Raw genomic sequence first — 19,748 nt, 5'->3', positions numbered from 1 at the left:
GTTGGGGGGGGGGGGAAGTGTTCTGATCTGCTCCTGACAGGGGGGCACAGTGGCGCTTTGCGATGCCTCAAATACAATTTTTTTTGTAAATGCCGAATGACAATGTTTGTGACCATTGGAGAGTTTAGGTATACAAATCCGTGCACACAAATTTGTGCATGCAGTTTTTTTCATTTGCTATATGAAACGTCCACAATCATTTGCACTATTTACTAGTATTCTTTCATCTTTTTTTTTTGTGACTCTTCTATTCATGATGCTCTTAAATCCTCAGTGCCCCATAGACTGAGAACCACTGCTTTAGTGCTTCATTGATGGGTTATATAGAGAGGGGCAGATTTGGTACATTTCCATTCTTCGTTACAATAGATGTAGTTCATCATCCCACCGCATACTTTCATTTAGCTAAGTGTCATAAAACCATTGTAGGATCCTATTCCTTATCATTCTGTTAAGCTAATATTCTTCTTTACTAATATATTTTTTTTCTTGAATCTATTGTCTACTTTTAGTGCCTTATGATATATATTTACCAGACCATTCCTGTATGACCACTACATTTGCGGTAAATGCCCCTGTCCAAGAAGTGATATTGTCCCTAGCCACTAAGAATGGCCGTGACAGAGACAAAGTCTTGGTTAAAGTGAACTCAAATGGAGGTGAGTGAAAGTAATTATATAGCCTACTAGTAAAGGCACCCAGCACATGCCAGGTCACTTCATTCTGCCTCATCCCCTCTCTATCCTCTGTTCTGCTTTCACTCTGACTACTGCTCGTCTCCGCCCCCCATCCACACACACACCCCGCTACGACCTGTCCCTCCCCCCCTCATACTTACCCTGTTCCTCTTTGGCTAACTCTGTTCCATCTCCCTAGCAGTGGGAGCCATTGTGCCATGTTGGAGTCAGGACACACCTTAGGAAATGATTATATACTGTAGATGTGTCATCTCTATAAATACAATTACAGCCTTGTTAAAATCTGCAACCTTATTTATTTGCACCAAATCCGAGCTGTCCTATACACTGAATGGGTCACATCTTGTGCCTTCTAGTTTTCCATTGTGGTGGAGCAACGCATTTCACAAAATATAAGGCAAAGCTGTAAACACACAGAAGAGCCACATGTAATTAATTCAGCCCAGATGCCCCATCACTATCATGACAAATGTAAGAATAAGTGGACACTGCACAACTCTGAATTTACCAATACAGTGTTTCTTTTCTCTGCGGCAGAGCAAGTATGTCTGAAACATGAGGACATCGGCGTCTTCACTTCTCTGGGAGTCAATGAAAGACTTTTCATCTGCGGTGCCCATGAGCTGTCCACTCTGGTGAGTACCAGCAAATGATGATTTTCCTCCAGCACTGTATTACAAATTAACACACTGGTGATTGGCTGAATTCCAGGCTAAATGCAGTCGAATTGACCAAGGAACACACACGCAGACTGCTTTCATAGGTAGATTTACCTTTATTTATACACAAGCTAACTTGTGAATCACTTTTGCTTTGTGTTTCTGTAAGTCTCCTCTTCCTGAGCAAATGGGACCAAGCACCAGCAGTTACGATATCCTGGCTCTCATCAGCTCGAAAGACCTTGCAAATCATATGACAGAACATGACTGGAACCTGTTTACCAGCATCCACCAGGTACTGCACTGCCAGAGTTATTTACATGTTATTGGAATGTTTTCATTTCAGTCACGTGTGTGAATGTTCGGTCCACACTTAATTGCTGAGACTAACTTGCTTTACCGTAGACTTTTCTGTTTATCCTATATAATAAAAGGCTAACACTCTTCCTCACCTCTGTGGGGGGAATTCAAGTGTTTCGCGCGCCGGTGGCATTTCGCTCTGGTGCGCACTGCCGCTGACATTACTGTTATGTTGTTCCAGCATTTTGACGGGCTGGTAACTAGTTTAGTTTAAGGACAGGCATTTATGTGATGTTTTACACTTGTTGGGAGACATTGCCAGTATAAATAACTATATAGCTCCGGCGCCATTACAGGGGGCAGAGCTTCCTCAGAGCGGGACCAGTGGCGTTTTGGGCTTTCCTCTGCTTACAGCTGCAGCAGCAGGGACACACAGCTCCTCCAGACACTCAAGGATACTCAGGAAACTGGTACAGGGGTGTAAACAGAGGCGTAACTCTGGGAGGCAACGGAGACATCTGCCCCCGGGCTCCTGCTCTGAAGGGGGGCACTTATCCTCTCATTCTGTGACACCATTGAATTAAGTTAATTGATAGCTGTTGCTACAGTATCTCTTCAGTGGCCAACTTCCTCACTGGTCCCTCAACCTTACAAATCACACCCTTTTTATTATACTGTAGATACACATTTTACAAGTGTCATACCAAGGATTAGAAACCACGACGTATAACACTGGAAGCGGACACCTTACTGATGAAGCTGTTTGCTCCTGTATAGGAAATATGAGAATTCTACAGTATATGAAGTTACTTATCTGACACTTACACGTAACTTCACATAGTTAGAATTCTCATACTTCTTGTACAGCAGCAAATAGCTCCGTCAGTAAAGTGTCTGCTGTCAGTGTGACAGGTCATGGGTTCTAATCCTGTGTATGACTGCTAAGAAATGTGTGATTTAAAATAAAAGACAATGGGGTATATGCAATTGTGGTCGAATTCCCGAAATTGGCGAATTTCGGGTCATTTTCGACCAAAAAAAAAAATTCGCCTATGCAATGCAGTGCTTTCCGACCAAAAAACGGACTTTCAAAATTCGACTTTTTGAAATTCGACTTTTTGCAAATTCGACTTTTCTGCAATGATACAAGTGCTGCAATTCGACCAAAGCATATTCAATTCAAGTTTGGAAATTCGACAGCAGTGCTTTTAGACAGCAAATTCGTCATTTTCAATCCGCCACACTTTGGAGGGTGAAAACAAATAAAAAAATTTTAAACATGTTTTTTTTGGTGTTTTTTTTTTTGGGAATAGCAGATCTATTTATATTAGAAGGGATTAGGTACTTTTTTTTTGGGGGGGGGAGGCACAAATATTATTTATATATTTTTTTAAATATTATTTTTTTTTTTTTTTTTTTTTTTATTGCTGGAACGGTAAAATCAGAAAAAAAAATGGCGTGGGGTCCCCCCTCCAAAGCATAACCAGCCTCGGGCTCATTGAGCTGGTCCTGGTTCTAAAAATGCGGGGAAAAAATTGACAGGGGATCCCCCGTATTTTTAAAACCAGCACCGGGCTCTGCGCCTGGTGCTGGTGCCAAAAATACGGGGGACAAAAAGAGTAGGGGTCCCCCATATTTTTAACACCAGCATCGGGCTCCACTAGCTGGACAGATAATGCCACAGCCGGGGGTCACTTTTATGCCGTGCCCTGCGGCCATGGCATCAAATATCCAACTAGTCACCCCTGGCCGGGGTACCCTGGGGGAGTGGGGACCCCTTCAATCAAGGGGTCCCCCCCCCAGCCACCCAAGGGCCAGGGGTGAAGCCCGAGGCTGCCCCCCCCCCCATCCAATGGGCTGCGGATGGGGGGGCTGATAGCCTTTGTGATAAAAAAAAAGATATTGTTTTTTCCATTAGTACTACAAGTCCCAGCAAGCCTCCCCCGCAAGCTGGTACTTGGAGAACCACAAGTACCAGCATGCGGGAGAAAAGCGGGCCCGCTGGTACCTGTAGTACTACTGGGAAAAAAATACCCAAATAAAAACAGGACACACACACCGTCGACAGTAAAACTTTATTTCACACTACCGACACACACATACTTACCTGTGTTCACACGCCGACATCGGTCCTCTTCTCCATGTAGAATCCACGGATACCTGAAAAGCAAAGTTCAATATACTCACCTCAGGGTCCAGAGATAAATCCACGTACTTGGCAAAAAAAGAAAACGCAAATACCCGCTCCAGAACGGACTGAAAGGGGTCCCATGCTGACACATGGGACACCTTTCCACGAATGAGACCTGTCAGTGACAGCTGTCACTGACAGGTCTCTAAGCCAATCAGTTGCGCTCACCTGATTGGCTGATCGCTGTGACAGCGCATCGCACAGCTCCCTCCATTATATTCAATGGTGGGAACTTAGCGGCTAGCGGTGAGGTCACCCGCCGGTCAGCGGCTGACCGGCGGGTGACCCCACCGCTAGCCGCAAAGTTCCCACCATTGAAAGTAATGGAGCGGCTTTGCGAGGCGCTGTCAGAGTACAGACGGCGTCCAGCCAATCAGGTGAGCGCCACGGCAGTAGCGCTTCCTGATTGGCTGAAGGGACATCAGTGACAGGAGTCACGTGATGTCCCGGCATTCGGGGAAAGGAGTCTAATGTGAAAACATTGGACCCCTTTCATTAGTCCGGTGGATCGTGTTCGGTTTGTTTTTTTACAAAGTACGTGGATTTACCTCTGGACCTGGACCTCTGGACGCTGGAAGGTGAGTATAATTTTTTGACAGGTACCCTCGGATCGTCGGAGATCGTTGCAGTCGGCGTGTCAACACAGGTAAGTATGTGTGTGTCGGCGTATGAAATAAAGTTTTACTATCAAGGTGTGTGTGTCCTGTTTTTATTTGGGTATTTTTTTCCCAGTAGTACTACAGGTACCAGCGGGCCCGTTTTTCTCCCGCATGCTGGTACTTGTGGTTCTCCAAGTACCAGCTTGCGGGGGAGGCTTGCTGGGACTTGTAGTACTAATGGAAAAAACAATATCTTTTTTTTTATCACAAAGGCTATCAGCCCCCCCATCCGCAGCCCATTGGATGGGGGGGGACAGCCTCGGGCTTCACCCCTGGCCCTTGGGTGGCTGGGGGGGGGGGACCCCTTGATTGAAGGGGTCCCCACTCCCCCAGGGTACCCCGGCCAGGGGTGACTAGTTGGATATTTGATGCCACGGCCGCAGGGCACGGCATAAAAGTGACCCCCGGCTGTGGCATTATCTGTCCAGCTAGTGGAGCCCGATGCTGGTGTTAAAAATACGGGGGACCCCTACTCTTTTTGTCCCCCGTATTTTTGGCACCAGCATCAGGCGCAGAGCCCGGTGCTGGTTTTAAAAATACGGGGGATCCCTGGCCGATTTTTCCCCTGCATTTTTAGAACCAGGACCAGCTCGATGAGCCCGAGGTTGGTTATGCTTTGGAGGGGGGACCCCACGCCATTTTTTTTTCGGGTTTTTCCCCGTTTTTTCCCGTTTTTTAAAATCGCGGCAAAATCCGCCAAATCGGCCGATTTTCGCCCGCGACTCTGGCGAATCCGTTTTTCATTGCATATGGTGAATTTCGGAAGCCACCTTCCGGAATTCACCTGGCGAATTTGGTCGAATTGAAAAAACGGCGATAATTGCCGCGAATTCGCCCGCTATTGCATATACCCCAATGAAATGTATATAGAGTATATACATTTTTTTTTCAGGACACTCCATACACACATACACACACACACACACACACACACGCACACGCACACACACTTACATATATATATATATATATATATATATATACGCTCACATACATACATTTATGTAAAATTAGGGGGGGGGTACCAATATTTATCTTGCCTCTGGGCAACTGGGATGAACTTACGCCAATGGGTGTAAATAAGGGGGAGAGCCACTATTGTACACAATTAGTGTCCTGAAAAAGGACAAAATCTCTGGTGTTTCACCGTGATATATATACAGCCTGCAGGCTTACTGAGTCTGACAGGCTTGGGTGTGCTGTCCTTCTCTCATTCTGTGTCTCCTTCTCACATACAGTAAGGGCAGGCTTGCTATTGTAATACTTGTGTGTGTGTGTTGTCTACTGTAAACATGGTCAAACACCAATTATGTAGTGTATAGGCCCGTATTCACGGGCTGATGTGGGAGAGATGTGTGCTGAGCGAATCGCTCAGCACACATCTCTCCCACCGCTCAGCACAGCGCGATGTGTGCTGAGCGTGTGGGGGGAGACGGGGGGGGGGGGCTCATTTCACTCAGCAGATGAAATTAGCGACCTGCTAGATTGGCTGCTAGATCTAGCACCGGCGATAGCGATGCGCGGGGCTGTGCATCGCTATCGCTGTGGGGGAAACACACGGAGCGATCATGCTTAAAATCTAAGCAATCTAGTCAGATTGCTTAGATTATTGCTCCGTGAGTACCCCCCTTTAGTCACACCAGATTCTCTCCCTCTACTGGTGGTTCCCTCTCATGTGAACAATGCAGTCAGTCCTCCCAAATTAGTGAGGAGGCTGGGGGGTTGAGGGTCAGGAGCCATCCTGGCTTGGTGCCATAAAAACTATGATGGCAGAAATGTCATCCCAGCTCACTGCTAATAATCAAAAGACACAACAACTCAAAAACTGCAGCAGGCTGTAGCAGACCTGGCTGCAAGGGCAGATGAAAAACAGCCCCCCCCCCCCCCCCCCTCCCAAGTTCAGGGCAACATAAACGTGGGCTTCCTGATTTACTCTCAGAATCTCAGGAAGAAGTACAGGAGGGGGAGGAAATAGATCCTACTACAGAGGATTCACCGTCTTCACAGTGTATTGAGCCCCTCATACTTGCTATCAGGGATGTGTTAAAAATCCCTTTGGAAGACGCTGCAGCACCGCAGTCATTTTTCTTAGCACAGAAAAAAATCAGTGTCACTTTCCCTGATTCTCAGGAACTAGATGACATGTTTAAGCAAACTTGCAAAAATCCTGATAAAAAATATCAGGTGACTAAACGGTTTTTGCACACTTTCCCATTTGCCCCAGAAGGTAGGAAAAATTGGGAAGAACCCCCCGCTGCAGACGTATCTCTCGCCTATCAAAAAAGGTGGTGCTACCAGCTCCGGGCTACTTTACATTAAAGGACCCTGGGGATAGGAAGACAGAGACTACACTAAAGTCTATTTACACAGCGGCTGGCGTATCACAAAGACCTGTGATTGCGGGTTGCTGGATGACACACGCTATTCATACATGGGCGACTCAAATTCAAGAGGGCCTTGTGGGGGATATGTCCCTGGTCACTGCGGTGACTCTCATAAAACACATTCAAAACACTGCACATGTCCTGTGTGATTCTCTCAAGGAAATAGGCGATATTAACGCTAGGACTACTGCTATGGCAGTGTCGGCGTGCAGAGCTTTGTGGTAGTGGACGCTGATTCCAAGCGCAGTGCAGAGTCTCTTAATTTATTAGGGGAGTTGCTATTTGGGATTGCGTTGGATACGTGGATTTCTAAGGTTACAGCAGGAAAATCTATGTTTTTCCCCTCTGGGGCCCCACCAGCTAGGCGTTCCTACCCGGGGCCGTCTACTCAGTCCTTTCGGACTATAAGGTACAGATCAAGAGCCAGAGGTGCCTCCAATGCAGTGTGACAAAGCCTATATGTTTATCCTATTTAAAACACTTTAAAAGGTTAAGAGACACAGTACGCAATTGGCGCAAAAGGTATGTTATAAGAGAGAATGGCTTATAACATAAAATAAGAGACAATATGTCTGCAGAGAATTTACACATGTGAGAAACAATCGCTGCGCAGTTAGTCAATGCTGAGACCCTTTGTGGAGAGAAAAATTGAGCTCACCCAGGCTGGCTGTCCCTATATACACAACACCCAGCAACAACACAATGGTCCCTACAATACCGCATGGGACAGAAGCTAGACTCCATTTTGGGAAAAACTCCCATGATTCCAAAGTCTGTAACATATGATTTAAAAGGGAATGCTAGCAGCCATTTTAGATTTGCAAGTCCAAACACATGGCACTCTCTGCTACACCACAATCACATAGCAGAAGACACAAGACTCCACTATATTCCAAAATGTCCAAGCCTCAACACAATGCATATGTGCTGATTTTACAATTCCAAACCACCTAACTCACCTTTCACAATTTCAAGCCAACACAGTATCTCAATAACCAGGTACCCACAAGTATCAGCCTGCTATTGCTACAAGCACATGACTACAGTAACAGAAGGAAGTATGTTTTGACTTCTAACCTTCAGCAAGATGTATCATGTAAAACTACTATAATCTGTTATAAATCACCATCCATAAATGTATACCAGAGATGCTATGCTACAGATTGTCTACTGTTCCAATTCATTACAGATTTCATAGGGAATCATCCCAAACACCCAACAATCACACAACTGCACAAGCATCATTAACCTTAAGCCATTTGTATCTCCAAACTAACTATTCTATGTCAATCATTTCACAACTACTTTACCACAAACACATATTTAAACTATTCTATGCCATTAAGCCATGAGTATACAATACATAGCCTTTCGCTTGGAGCCTGGTGATAAGCAAGCCATGCTTCTGGATGCTTGCTTGGTTCTGAGTGAGTCAGTGAGCCCTGTGATTTCCAGTGGAAATATCATACCTGCATTCCAGCTGTGGGGGGGTGTCAACCACAGGAAGTGTGTGTCTTTCACAGCATGTGGGCTAGCTGTATCAGTGAGCTGAGCATGTGATCTTGGTTGTTGTGTGATGACTAACACATTCCTGTCTTGTGGAAAGCTATTGTTTGGCGAATACAAAACAAACCCTGTCTCTGGGTTTTGTTCGGTATTCTCAATGTCCACTTTCAGTTGAGACAATGACATCTCAGCAATCATTCTTCTGGAGACAAAACCAGCCCCATTCGTAAACACAGGTGTTGGCCCTCTATTGAGTCTCAAAGCTTAGTGTAATTAAAGGCTATTGTATTCCGTCTGCGGGACAGAAACTGACTATTCTTAGGTGTAATTTATTCGGAATACAATTAATCTTCAATTACTATTCCTGTGCTTAACTATGCATAAGAACATGTGAAGCCCTCCCAACATGAAAGCTATTGTTTGGGGAATCTCTAAGGTCAAAGAGCCATCTTGAGACCCACTGATACCTGTTGAACTCAGGGGAATATTAACTTATAAAATACATTATTTTGATTAAATATGCAGCGTGCACACGCATGAAGTGCATATATGGCAACGTGCAGCGTGATATTTTTCTGACTTTGACAGTCCACCCTTTGGCAGTCACCAATAACTGCCACTTCCTAAAACATTTCAAAAAGAGAAAAATATATGTCATATGCAAATACATTTCTATGATTGGGTAAGGGAGGAGAGAAGAAGGTGGGAAAAGGGTATGACCTAGTGAGATAGCAGAAGCATGTGTGTATGAATCCATGTTTGGGGGGTCATGTATCATCGTGCCGTACGTGTTTTAAATCAAGCTTCGAGGTATTGCGAAGTATACATTTGAATTCCTTCTTATCCCGTGGTACGGGTCTGTGGATGGGCTGTCAAACTTTACCGAGCTCTCTTCGGCTTTTGGTTGCAACAAAATGGGGGAGCACATTTTAGTTGATGATACATGAATGGGGGAATATGTGAGTGCTGATATCTGTGCCTATATTCCCTATCGACTATGTGTGTTATTACCTGAAGGTTGTAGAGATGAAGATAAAGAACAATTATGGTAAATGCAGTGATAAACTATGTGAGTTTAATATACATTTGCCGATTTAGGTCTTGTCTTGTGTCTTGTCTTGTCTTGTCTCGATGTACATGTTGACTGTAGTCTCCCGATGCTTTTGCTATAACGGTGTGCAAAAAGCTTTTTCAATGTCCATAGACTTACAAAAAGTGTTGGGCTAGTGTAAAATTAAAGGTACTAGGGATATGGGGGGTCTATGGCATAGTCCATCAGTTGTCTGTGTTAAAGGTTGTCAAATTCTTCTTCCAAGCGAGTCCTTGTACCTTGGAGGAAAACAAAGGAGAAACGGGTGAAAGAAACAGGTCGTGGAATCACCTTTTATCACAGCGTGGTTTCAATGGTTGGGTCGTAAGTCAAATCAATTTTGTTATGCGATACAGTCATTACTTCAGGCGGTACTTTTTCAATATAACATAATCCCTCTGAGTTTGGGGCAAGCCGCTCATACGCCTTTCTCCCGCATATGAAATATGCATCATCGGGGAGAACATATGGGACTGAATATGTCATTACCATGTTACACATTTTCCATGTGGACTCTCCTAACCCTAATTCTCCCATCTGTCTGGTACACGTATCCGATTGTATGATATGTGCACAGTATCCTGGTGATACCTCTCCAACTCTCATGGTCCTACTTCCTAGGGTATACCTATATCGGAAATATTTTCCACTACCGGCTATGTGGCGTATAAGTTCTGTATCTGTAGGCATTCTATCGGCTCTGTATGAAAAGGTCATGGTTTGGTTATTCCATGACACTTCCCAATTTCCCGGCTTTCGGGGATTGGAAATGTTAAAACATACTAGGGATCTATCCACATGATATTGGTGGAGCTTCAAACTAGGAGGACTGGAGATATTAAACCTCCTGTCCACCGGCCTCCCACCACTTAGCTCAAGTACCTCCCCTATAGTTAAAGGGAAGGGCACTAATCCTGATTTGCTATGGCCTTGAGGTACTTGAGAGCATACCCAACAATCTGTCTGATTTAACACTTTACCCACTAAGGAGTGATAGTCACTCAATGGATGCCGGTCCATGTGGATATTAAAACTGGATTGGCATTTCTTGATGCACCCATCCTCAACTACACTGTCACAGAGTCTACAGATACATTTCTCTTTAGCTAACAATCCTTCACAATGTCTATAAATAACATGGCTGCTGGATCGTTTCTGGTACTCGCCTTTGCTCGGTGATTGTGTTGCTATTGGAAATTTACACCTCCGTCTTAGTCATCAGAAACCCTTCTGGATCCTTTCTCGACCTCACTGGTACTCTCACCGAAACAGACTGCTCTGGTCAACATCATGGTCAACAGGAAAATCCATATCACAGTCTCTTGGGGCAAGTCCATCTTACAGGAGGAGAAAAGGAGAAATTTGTAATGGGGGTACAGAAAAAACAGTTTGAGGGGGAGAGAAACTTGTTACGATAATTAGTTCTCTAGTCTTGTTTTTCTTCTTGTTCTGCTGTCATCTCAAAGGTGCTGTCTCTCAGTCTTCCAACCGATCACTCCGGTGATGCAATATTCCTTCCAAATCAGCGATCTCTCTGTAAGGAGCAAAAATCTTGCATTACCATTTGTCTAACTGATGTGTGACATACCATCTTTAAAACATGAAAACATGAGTGAGAAGAGAGAGAGGAAAAAAAACAAACGAGAGAGAACAATTCATCACATTTTTCATTAAGCAACAAACAAAAACAAAAAAACATCAGATCTTCCGTTCACCCTCAGGCTGTCACATCTACATGTCCAATGGTATCCCTGCATAGTCTCTCCCACCAGTATTTCCATACCAACCCTTTGTATCTGGCCAGGATACATCGATGCTGGTAGGTCATACTGGGGTTTGGTAGACTTCTGCAAGGACCAAATAGCTATGTGATATTTGGGTCCTGCCGATGAACGTCAGAGATGGGGAAAAGAACATTTACAGATAAATTACAACGTCTACCCGGCCGTCCTTGTGCCTGCAAGGAACTGACCTCCCATTTCATTAACTGTAACCTCAGGCTTACTATCAGTCCTAATGATCACCTTTCCTGATTGCATGTTACAGGTGCGGCCCAAACTCCTTCCTATGTGATCCCTGATTACAATTTGGTGTGTCATAACTTTGCTCATATCTTTGTCTAGGGGGTTTATATGAATTTGGTCTACTTCTTGATCTACAATCTCTTGCAAAATGACCTTCCTTCTGGCAATTATAACACCTTTTCACCTTTGACTTACCCACAGGGATCTGGGGCTTCTTTGTTTCCCTGTGCTTGATGATGTTTTGCTCATGCCCAACAGCAGAGTTCCTTAATGCAGTTACTGAGTTATTTCTCCAGTTAGGTAGAGAGGCTTGTATACTCGTTCTTAATACTTCCTTTAAACCATTTATTAACACATAAACTGCTACTTTCCTGTAGTGTACATTTGTTTTGATGTCTGTGATCCCAGTGTCTCTAGCCATTACTTGCAGTGCTCGATTGAAGTAGTCAGAAGTACTTTCCCTTTCTCCTTGTCTTATGGAGAGGATTTTGTTCCACTTGGCAATGGCTGGGAAATATACTCCTAACTGTTGGTTGATCTGCTTAATACATTCCTGATTGTGTTCCTCCGTATGAGGTACCTCTGTGTTTAATTTACAATCAGCAATAAATTTCGCAGGGTCAACACTGGAGGGCAAACATGCCCTCAGCACTGTCCGCCAATCTTTGTTGGTGGGTTCTGTTGAGTTTCCTAGTTCTTTAATAAATCTCTGACATGCAACTAGATCTTTCCTAGGATCAGGGAATTCAGACATAATTGCTCTCAATTCCATCCGGGACCAGGGACGGCGCATTGCACTGTCCTTGACGGGAATGCTTCCCTGATCGTCAGTCTTCCCATTGGGGACTGTGATCACCCTGACAGGACTAAATTCAATTACATCACCTTGTGTTGGTCTTACAATATGGGGTACATTTGTTTGTGCGTGATATATAACACCGTACGTACCTGTGGACACGACCTCACCTTACCCTCCGTTAGGGGGTTTGATTACTGCCTTTACCGATTTGGTCGCGTCCACCTGGATGTCTTGTAGGATGGCTTCTGGAAGAGGTACCGACATCGTGCTGGGCTCACTTTCTTGTTTGTAATCCTGAGGGAAGTTTAACATGGGGTGCAACTTGCTTGGGTTAATAGTTGTACATTTAACAGTATTACAATTATCATCGTTACGTTTATTACAATTAGTCTTATCATCTATAGTACAGTTGCTAAGTGCCTTTTTATCGTACACCATTGCGCCATTCTCTGCAACCATAATCCTCTCCATTGCCATGTCTCTCTTCCCAAGATGAGAGTCAGATATGTAAGTTAAATTTCTTTGCATTTCACTTTCCTGTTGCCACAATTTTAAATCATCATAATGTCTAATACGCCTTTTTGAAGATTTAATCAGGCACACTCTTCTCCTTAAATTCTGTAATACTTCTGGATTAAAACTACCTACCCGGGGAAACTTTTCCCCGTCATGCACAGTCATCCTTTCCCATTCATTGCATAATATTTCTGTGTGATGACCATCTTGGTCTGATTTCTCACACATTACCTTGCCGACCTGATTGATCGGTTTCAAATCAACCTGAACCAGGGTTGATCGCCCCTTACCTGAACAAGCGGCCCCCATCTCTGCAGGCATTGCTTTCACTACCTCTGACTTCCAATCAGGGTCTCCGGCAACCCTCACAGAAAACCAAAATGTCCGGGGTAAGGCTGCGGTGGGGGTTTTGCCTCGAGGTCCGCCCACTTAACTCCGCCCACGTTGGCCAGTACTGCAATCACTGTTCCCAGAGCTGCTGTACCCAACCTAGGGCCCCTATGAACCTTTATTTTCTGGGGCGTGTTGGACCTTCCAGTCCCCAGCAAGTATCGGTTGTTGGAATGTCCCCGAGTGATCAGGCTACTTCCCTTAAAATAAAAAATTACACAAATCACGTTAACAATGTGCAAGTAGCGTTCTTCTGAATTCAAGACACGCCAATGCACACAATCACATGCGGTACAATCGTATCCGCACACAAGCAACTAATCTTATGTGCGGAACGATCAGTGGAATTGAAAATTTCTGCTGCAAATTCCTTCAGCGATGAGCTTCTTTGGCCTATATGGGTCTCGCACCAACCCCTCTTCGGTTGTGCTCTCTCTACTTCTAGTCTGCTGTACCTGAACCTCTTGTTCTGTGACCTCCTGGTCCGTGACCTCCTGGTCTGTGCCTGGTCTGTGACCTCCTGGTCTGTGACCTCCTGGTCTGTTATGTACAGCAGACTCTACTGCTCATTAATGTGTCGAGTCTAACAAGGGACGCCTCCCAAGCCACCCCACGATATCACTCTCGCTGGTGTATCTCTTTCTACTGGCCTATGGTTCCCGCTTCCGTAATAAAAGAGAAATCTTATATATACACACACTCTTACCACATGTACACTTTAATTTTTTATTTCTGCGCAGAAATCCTTTCATTCAGTATTAGCTTAACCCAGGAGAATTGCAACAGAGAAAGTCTTTTCCTTTTAACTTTTAAACTTTTGGATTTGAGATAGATTTGTGTTATTTATCGCGTTATTTCCTTATCACCTACTAGAACAATACTATTGTGCGGTTTGTATTATGTGGGCGTATCCGTACGCTCCGTTGCGTAATATACGCTCCGTGCGTCGACCCTTGCGTTGCGTACGCCCTGCCCTTGTAAGGACACGTGTACACAGCCCAAGTACGTCCACAGTAACACACTACACGTTTATCAATGTGAATGATCTTTAACAGTAATCATTCACTATACACCACCCAAATCTCCCTTGTATTCTTAGGCGAGACTGTGTGCGTGCCTTTTACAATTATACCCTTAAATATTACTTTTTATCTTTTAACTATTAATAACAACAAATGTCTCAGCGCTTTACCAATGGTATGTGGCAATCAGGAGAATGAGATGTGAAAATACACAAATGAACATGCAATTCTAAATTTAATCTAATAACATACATTGATGTAAGCACACGCATATAGATATTACATATATGTACCAATCACTATTACTTATGTGAGACCTTATTTAGTGCTTCTAATTTGCATATGAATGTGCAATTTCTTTCACTGCTGGGAGAGAGAAAAAAAAAAAACAACAATCCAGTCACACAGGTTCATTTGCATTTCAATGGCCATCCTACAAGTAGCAGAGTTAAAACAGGTTCTTGAAGAGAGACAGTGACCAAAAAAAACTACTTTGTTTTATTTGTGTATTTCTTAAATCAAATATTTAATTTATTATTAATTTTTTTATTAAACTTTATCTGAACCACTTATGATTGACTATGATATGGACTAAATGAATGCATTAAAAAAAAACTCATTAAATGATGATTTCTTTTTGACAATGGATGGCTGATTATTTCCTGAGTCAACTGAAAATCAGCCGCTTAGGGGGAAAAAAAAATTGACCTTCCCAAAATGGCCGCTGCTCCTCCCCCTTCCACATCCATGAGGGCCACACAAAATGGTGGACAGACCATTTGTCACAAAGAAAATCATCATGCCAGCTCCTTTTAGTTATCACGCTATGCAGAGCGATTAAAAATATATATATTTTTTTTTACCTATTTAAACAGACAAACCATCCAATCTGCGTGTGTAGTTGGCACCAAATAGAAATAAAAACCAGATTTACAAAGACAATAACGTACTGTTCCTACCTTCCAGTTCCCGAATTCCTTCAGCACTCCTTACCAAGTGAAGCAGACGCTTATCTGGTCAGCACTGCGAGGGATAGCACCTTCCCGCCTTCTGCTGATCGATAATGTCTGCTAAAGTTACCTAGTGCAGATATGTGAAGACCGGAGGAGCCCTCAATTGACAAAGCCTATATGTTTATCCTATTTAAAACACTTTAAAAGGTTAAGAGACACAGTACGCAATTGGCGCAAAAGGTACCGCAAGGGTACGCCCTTAGTGTAGCAGACGCTGTGCACAGGGTGTGAGCACAGGCGTCGCAGACACTTACAGAATTAAACTTTAATAACTATACCTTATACAATGTACTTATACTGTAAACCCTTGTGCAGTGATAAGGTGTAAATGCAACACTGTAACCTTGTTAGTCTAAAAGCTGTATGAGCGTAGGTGACGCTCAGAGAACCTCTTAGCAATATAATAAACACTCAAATACCGGTCTAAGGGTCTAACGCCTTTTAAGGAAATGAATGAACGTTCAATTGCAAAAGAATAATACAATACAAGTTATACACTACCAAGATAACATAAAATACCTAACCGGATAACTACACATAAAATACAATACAGATACAATTACATTTAAGGGGGAAGGAGAGAGAGAGAATGGCTTATAACATAAAATAAGAGACAATATGTCTGCAGAGAATTTACACATGTGAGAAACAATCGCTGCGCAGTTAGTCAATGCTGAGACCCTTTGTGGAGAGAAAAATTGAGCTCACCCAGGCTGGCTGTCCCTATATACACAACACCCAGCAACAACACAATGGTCCCTACAATACCGCATGGGACAGAAGCTAGACTCCATTTTGGGAAAAACTCCCATGATTCCAAAGTCTGTAACATATGATTTAAAAGGGAATGCTAGCAGCCATTTTAGATTTGCAAGTCCAAACACATGGCACTCTCTGCTACACCACAATCACATAGCAGAAGACACAAGACTCCACTATATTCCAAAATGTCCAAGCCTCAACACAATGCATATGTGCTGATTTTACAATTCCAAACCACCTAACTCACCTTTCACAATTTCAAGCCAACACAGTATCTCAATAACCAGGTACCCACAAGTATCAGCCTGCTATTGCTACAAGCACATGACTACAGTAACAGAAGGAAGTATGTTTTGACTTCTAACCTTCAGCAAGATGTATCATGTAAAACTACTATAATCTGTTATAAATCACCATCCATAAATGTATAACAGAGATGCTATGCTACAGATTGTCTACTGTTCCAATTCATTACAGATTTCATAGGGAATCATCCCAAACACCCAACAATCACACAACTGCACAAGCATCATTAACCTTAAGCCATTTGTATCTCCAAATTAACTATTCTATGTCAATCATTTCACAACTACTTTACCACAAACACATATTTAAACTATTCTATGCCATTAAGCCATGAGTATACAATACTTAGCCTTTCGCTTGGAGCCTGGTGATAAGCAAGCCATGCTTCTGGATGCTTGCTTGGTTCTGAGTGAGTCAGTGAGCCCTGTGATTTCCAGTGGAAATATCATACCTGCATTCCAGCTGTGGGGGTGTGTCAACCACAGGAAGTGTGTGTCTTTCACAGCATGTGGGCTAGCTGTATCAATGAGCTGAGCATGTGATCTTGGTTGTTGTGTGATGACTAACACATTCCTGTCTTGTGGAAAGCTATTGTTTGGCGAATACAAAACAAACCCTGTCTCTGGGTTTTGTTCGGTATTCTCAATGTCCACTTTCAGTTGAGACAATGACATCTCAGCAATCATTCTTCTGGAGACAAAACCAGCCCCATTCGTAAACACAGGTGTTGGCCCTCTATTGAGTCTCAAAGCTTAGTGTAATTAAAGGCTATTGTATTCCGTTTGCGGGACAGAAACTGACTATTCTTAGGTGTAATTTATTCGGAATACAATTAATCTTCAATTACTATTCCTGTGCTTAACTATGCATAAGAACATGTGAAGCCCTCCCAACATGAAAGCTATTGTTTGGGGAATCTCTAAGGTCAAAGAGCCATCTTGAGACCCACTGATACCTGTTGAACTCAGGGGAATATTAACTTATAAAATACATTATTTTGATTAAATATGCAGCGTGCACACGCATGAAGTGCATATATGGCAACGTGCAGCGTGATATTTTTCTGACTTTGACAAGTGAGAGGCATCAGAGGTGAAACAAGAAAACAAGCCGCCGCAGATTCTCAGGAACAAAGCACCAGTTCAGCTTCCACTAAGGCCTCAGAATAACGGTGACCCCCCCCCCCCCCTGAGGGGATCTCGAGGTGGGAGCTCGACTGCGTCACTTCAGCCGCATCTGGGAAGGTTCCTACCAGGATGCGTGGGTAAAGGACCTAATTTCTCAGGTTTGACAGCGCTCCTCCCCAATAATTTTTCAAATCAAGCTTACCAGTTTTGGAGGGTACACGAGTTACGCTGCAGTCCCAGTGCCACAACTGGGAAAGGGTTACTACTCCAACCTGTTTGTGGTACCAAAACCGGACGGTTCTGTAAGGCCCATTCTGAATCTAAAATCCTTGAACCCTTACCTAAAGGTTTTCAAGTTCAAGATGGAATCCTTGCGAGCAGTGATTGCGGGTCTGGAAGAATGGGAGTTCATGATCTCTCTGGATATCAAAGACGCTTATCTCCATATCCCGATTTGGCCACCTCACCAGGCATACATGCGGTTTGCCCTGCTGAACGATCACTACCAGTTCCAGGTGCTACCCTTCGGCCTGTCCACAGCTCCAAGGGTCTTCACGAAGATGAAGATGATGTTCCAGCTCCGAGTCCAGGGGTCAATATTGTCCATTACCTAGACGATCTCTTGATAAAAGCGAGATCCAGGGAGCTTCTATTGCTCAATATAAACTGTACTATAAAGCTTCTGTCACAACATGGGCGGATCCTCCACTGGCAGAAAGAAATACAAGATCAATGTCCGCCATCTTCATACCGGGAATGTACAACTGGGAAGTGAACTTCCTGAGTCGTCACGATCTCCACCCGGGAGAGTGGGGTCTCCACCAACAGGTGTTTCAGAAGATCATCGACCTGTGGGGCTGCCCACAGATAGACATGATGGCTACTCGACTCAACAAGAATCTTCGCTGGTATTTCTCAAGAACCAGGGACACTCAGGCGAGGGCAATAGATGCACTAACGTCGCCTTGGCCTTACCAGCTGGTCTACCTGTTTCCACCGTTTCCACAGCTCCCAGGGTCTTCACGAAGGTGATGGCAGAGATGATGTTCCCGCTCCGAGTCCAGGGGGTCAATATTATCCCTTACCTAGATGATCTCTTGATAAAAGCGAAATTCAGGAAGCTTCTATTGCTCAATATAAACTATTCAGCTTCTGTCACAACATGGGTGGATCCTCAATTTACAGAAGTCGCACCTGGAACCTATTTAGTGGCTCCTGTTCCTGGGAATGTTTCTGGATACTATGGCTCAGAAAGTGTTCCTCCCAGAGGACAAAGCAAGGATACTACAGGAGATGGTCCGAATGGTTCTACAGCCTACTCGGATATCCATTCATCTTTGCATAAGATTGTTTGGAATAATAGTAGCCTCATACAAGGCGATCCATTACGGAAGGTTCCATGCCAGAACATATCAATTGGATCTCCTGAGCAAGTGGTCCGGTTCACATCTTCAGATGCACCAGAAAATACGTCTATCACCTCAGGCCAGGATTTCCCCCCTGTGTGTCACATGGCGTGTACTCACCGCCGCGGGTCCCGGGATTTGACCCCTGCCGGCGCTGCTAGCGGTGGTGCTCAGTGGCTGCATGGGGGCATGGCGCGGTCAGCAGCGGGAGTGACAGCTTCCTGGAGGGAGGATCTAGTGGCCGCAGCCTCCCTGTGTGTCTGCAGTACAGTTGGAGACCAAGTGCAGCACCAATGAGGTATGGGTGAGTGTCAGCCAATCCTGGTTTTCTACTGCCTATAAATAGGCTGGGATTTTTGCATTCTGTGCCAGTGCTTTGTTGTGGTTACTCTGTACCCTAGCTCTGTGCTCCTGCAGATTACTCTGTGCGTCTCTAGGTAATTTGGTCCCATCTTGCTCTCCGAGTTGTCTGCCAGCTCTCGTGCGCGGTCACAGTTGACCACTCTCCTGCCGGTGTCTTTGAGTTCTCCAGGTTTCCCGTGGCGGTTCGTCAGCCTCAGTCTGTGTTTTTCGGTCACATCTCCGCATCATCCAGTGGGCGATCCTTGCAGCTCCTCAGTTACGTCCTTGGTTCAGCTAGATAACCCGTCTTCACAGTTCTTCTTCCACGTCTTAGCATCATCCTGCAACCAGTCTTCACAGTTCTTCATCCACGTCTTCGCATCATACAGCAACTTAACTTCATAGTTCTTCAGCTACTTCTTCGCATCATATAGCAACTTAACTTCACAGTTCTTCAGCCACATCTTCGTATCATCATACAGCAACTTAACTTCACAGTTATTCAGCCACGTCTTCGTATCATCTAAAGCAAACTCTTCTCAGTTCTTCAGTCT

The 19,748-nt window shown here is 44.2% G+C and overlaps 1 protein-coding gene across 1 annotated transcript in view; it reads left to right on the top strand.

Annotated features, from left to right (window-relative positions):
- RAPGEF3 (Rap guanine nucleotide exchange factor 3) overlaps positions 1-19,748 on the top strand; it is a 369,364-nt gene that overhangs the window by 298,341 nt on the left and 51,275 nt on the right. Inside the window, exons 17-19 of the mRNA XM_063952220.1 lie at positions 513-659; positions 1,236-1,333; positions 1,527-1,652. Coding sequence (XP_063808290.1) covers positions 513-659; positions 1,236-1,333; positions 1,527-1,652 — 371 coding nt within the window. The remainder of the gene's footprint in view (positions 1-512; positions 660-1,235; positions 1,334-1,526; positions 1,653-19,748) is intronic.

This window comes from Pseudophryne corroboree, chromosome 2 (assembly GCF_028390025.1).
Source record: "Pseudophryne corroboree isolate aPseCor3 chromosome 2, aPseCor3.hap2, whole genome shotgun sequence".
Lineage (NCBI taxonomy): Eukaryota > Metazoa > Chordata > Amphibia > Anura > Myobatrachidae > Pseudophryne > Pseudophryne corroboree.
The sequence above is the reverse complement of the archived record's forward strand: the minus strand, read 5'-3'. Positions and strand labels throughout refer to the sequence as shown.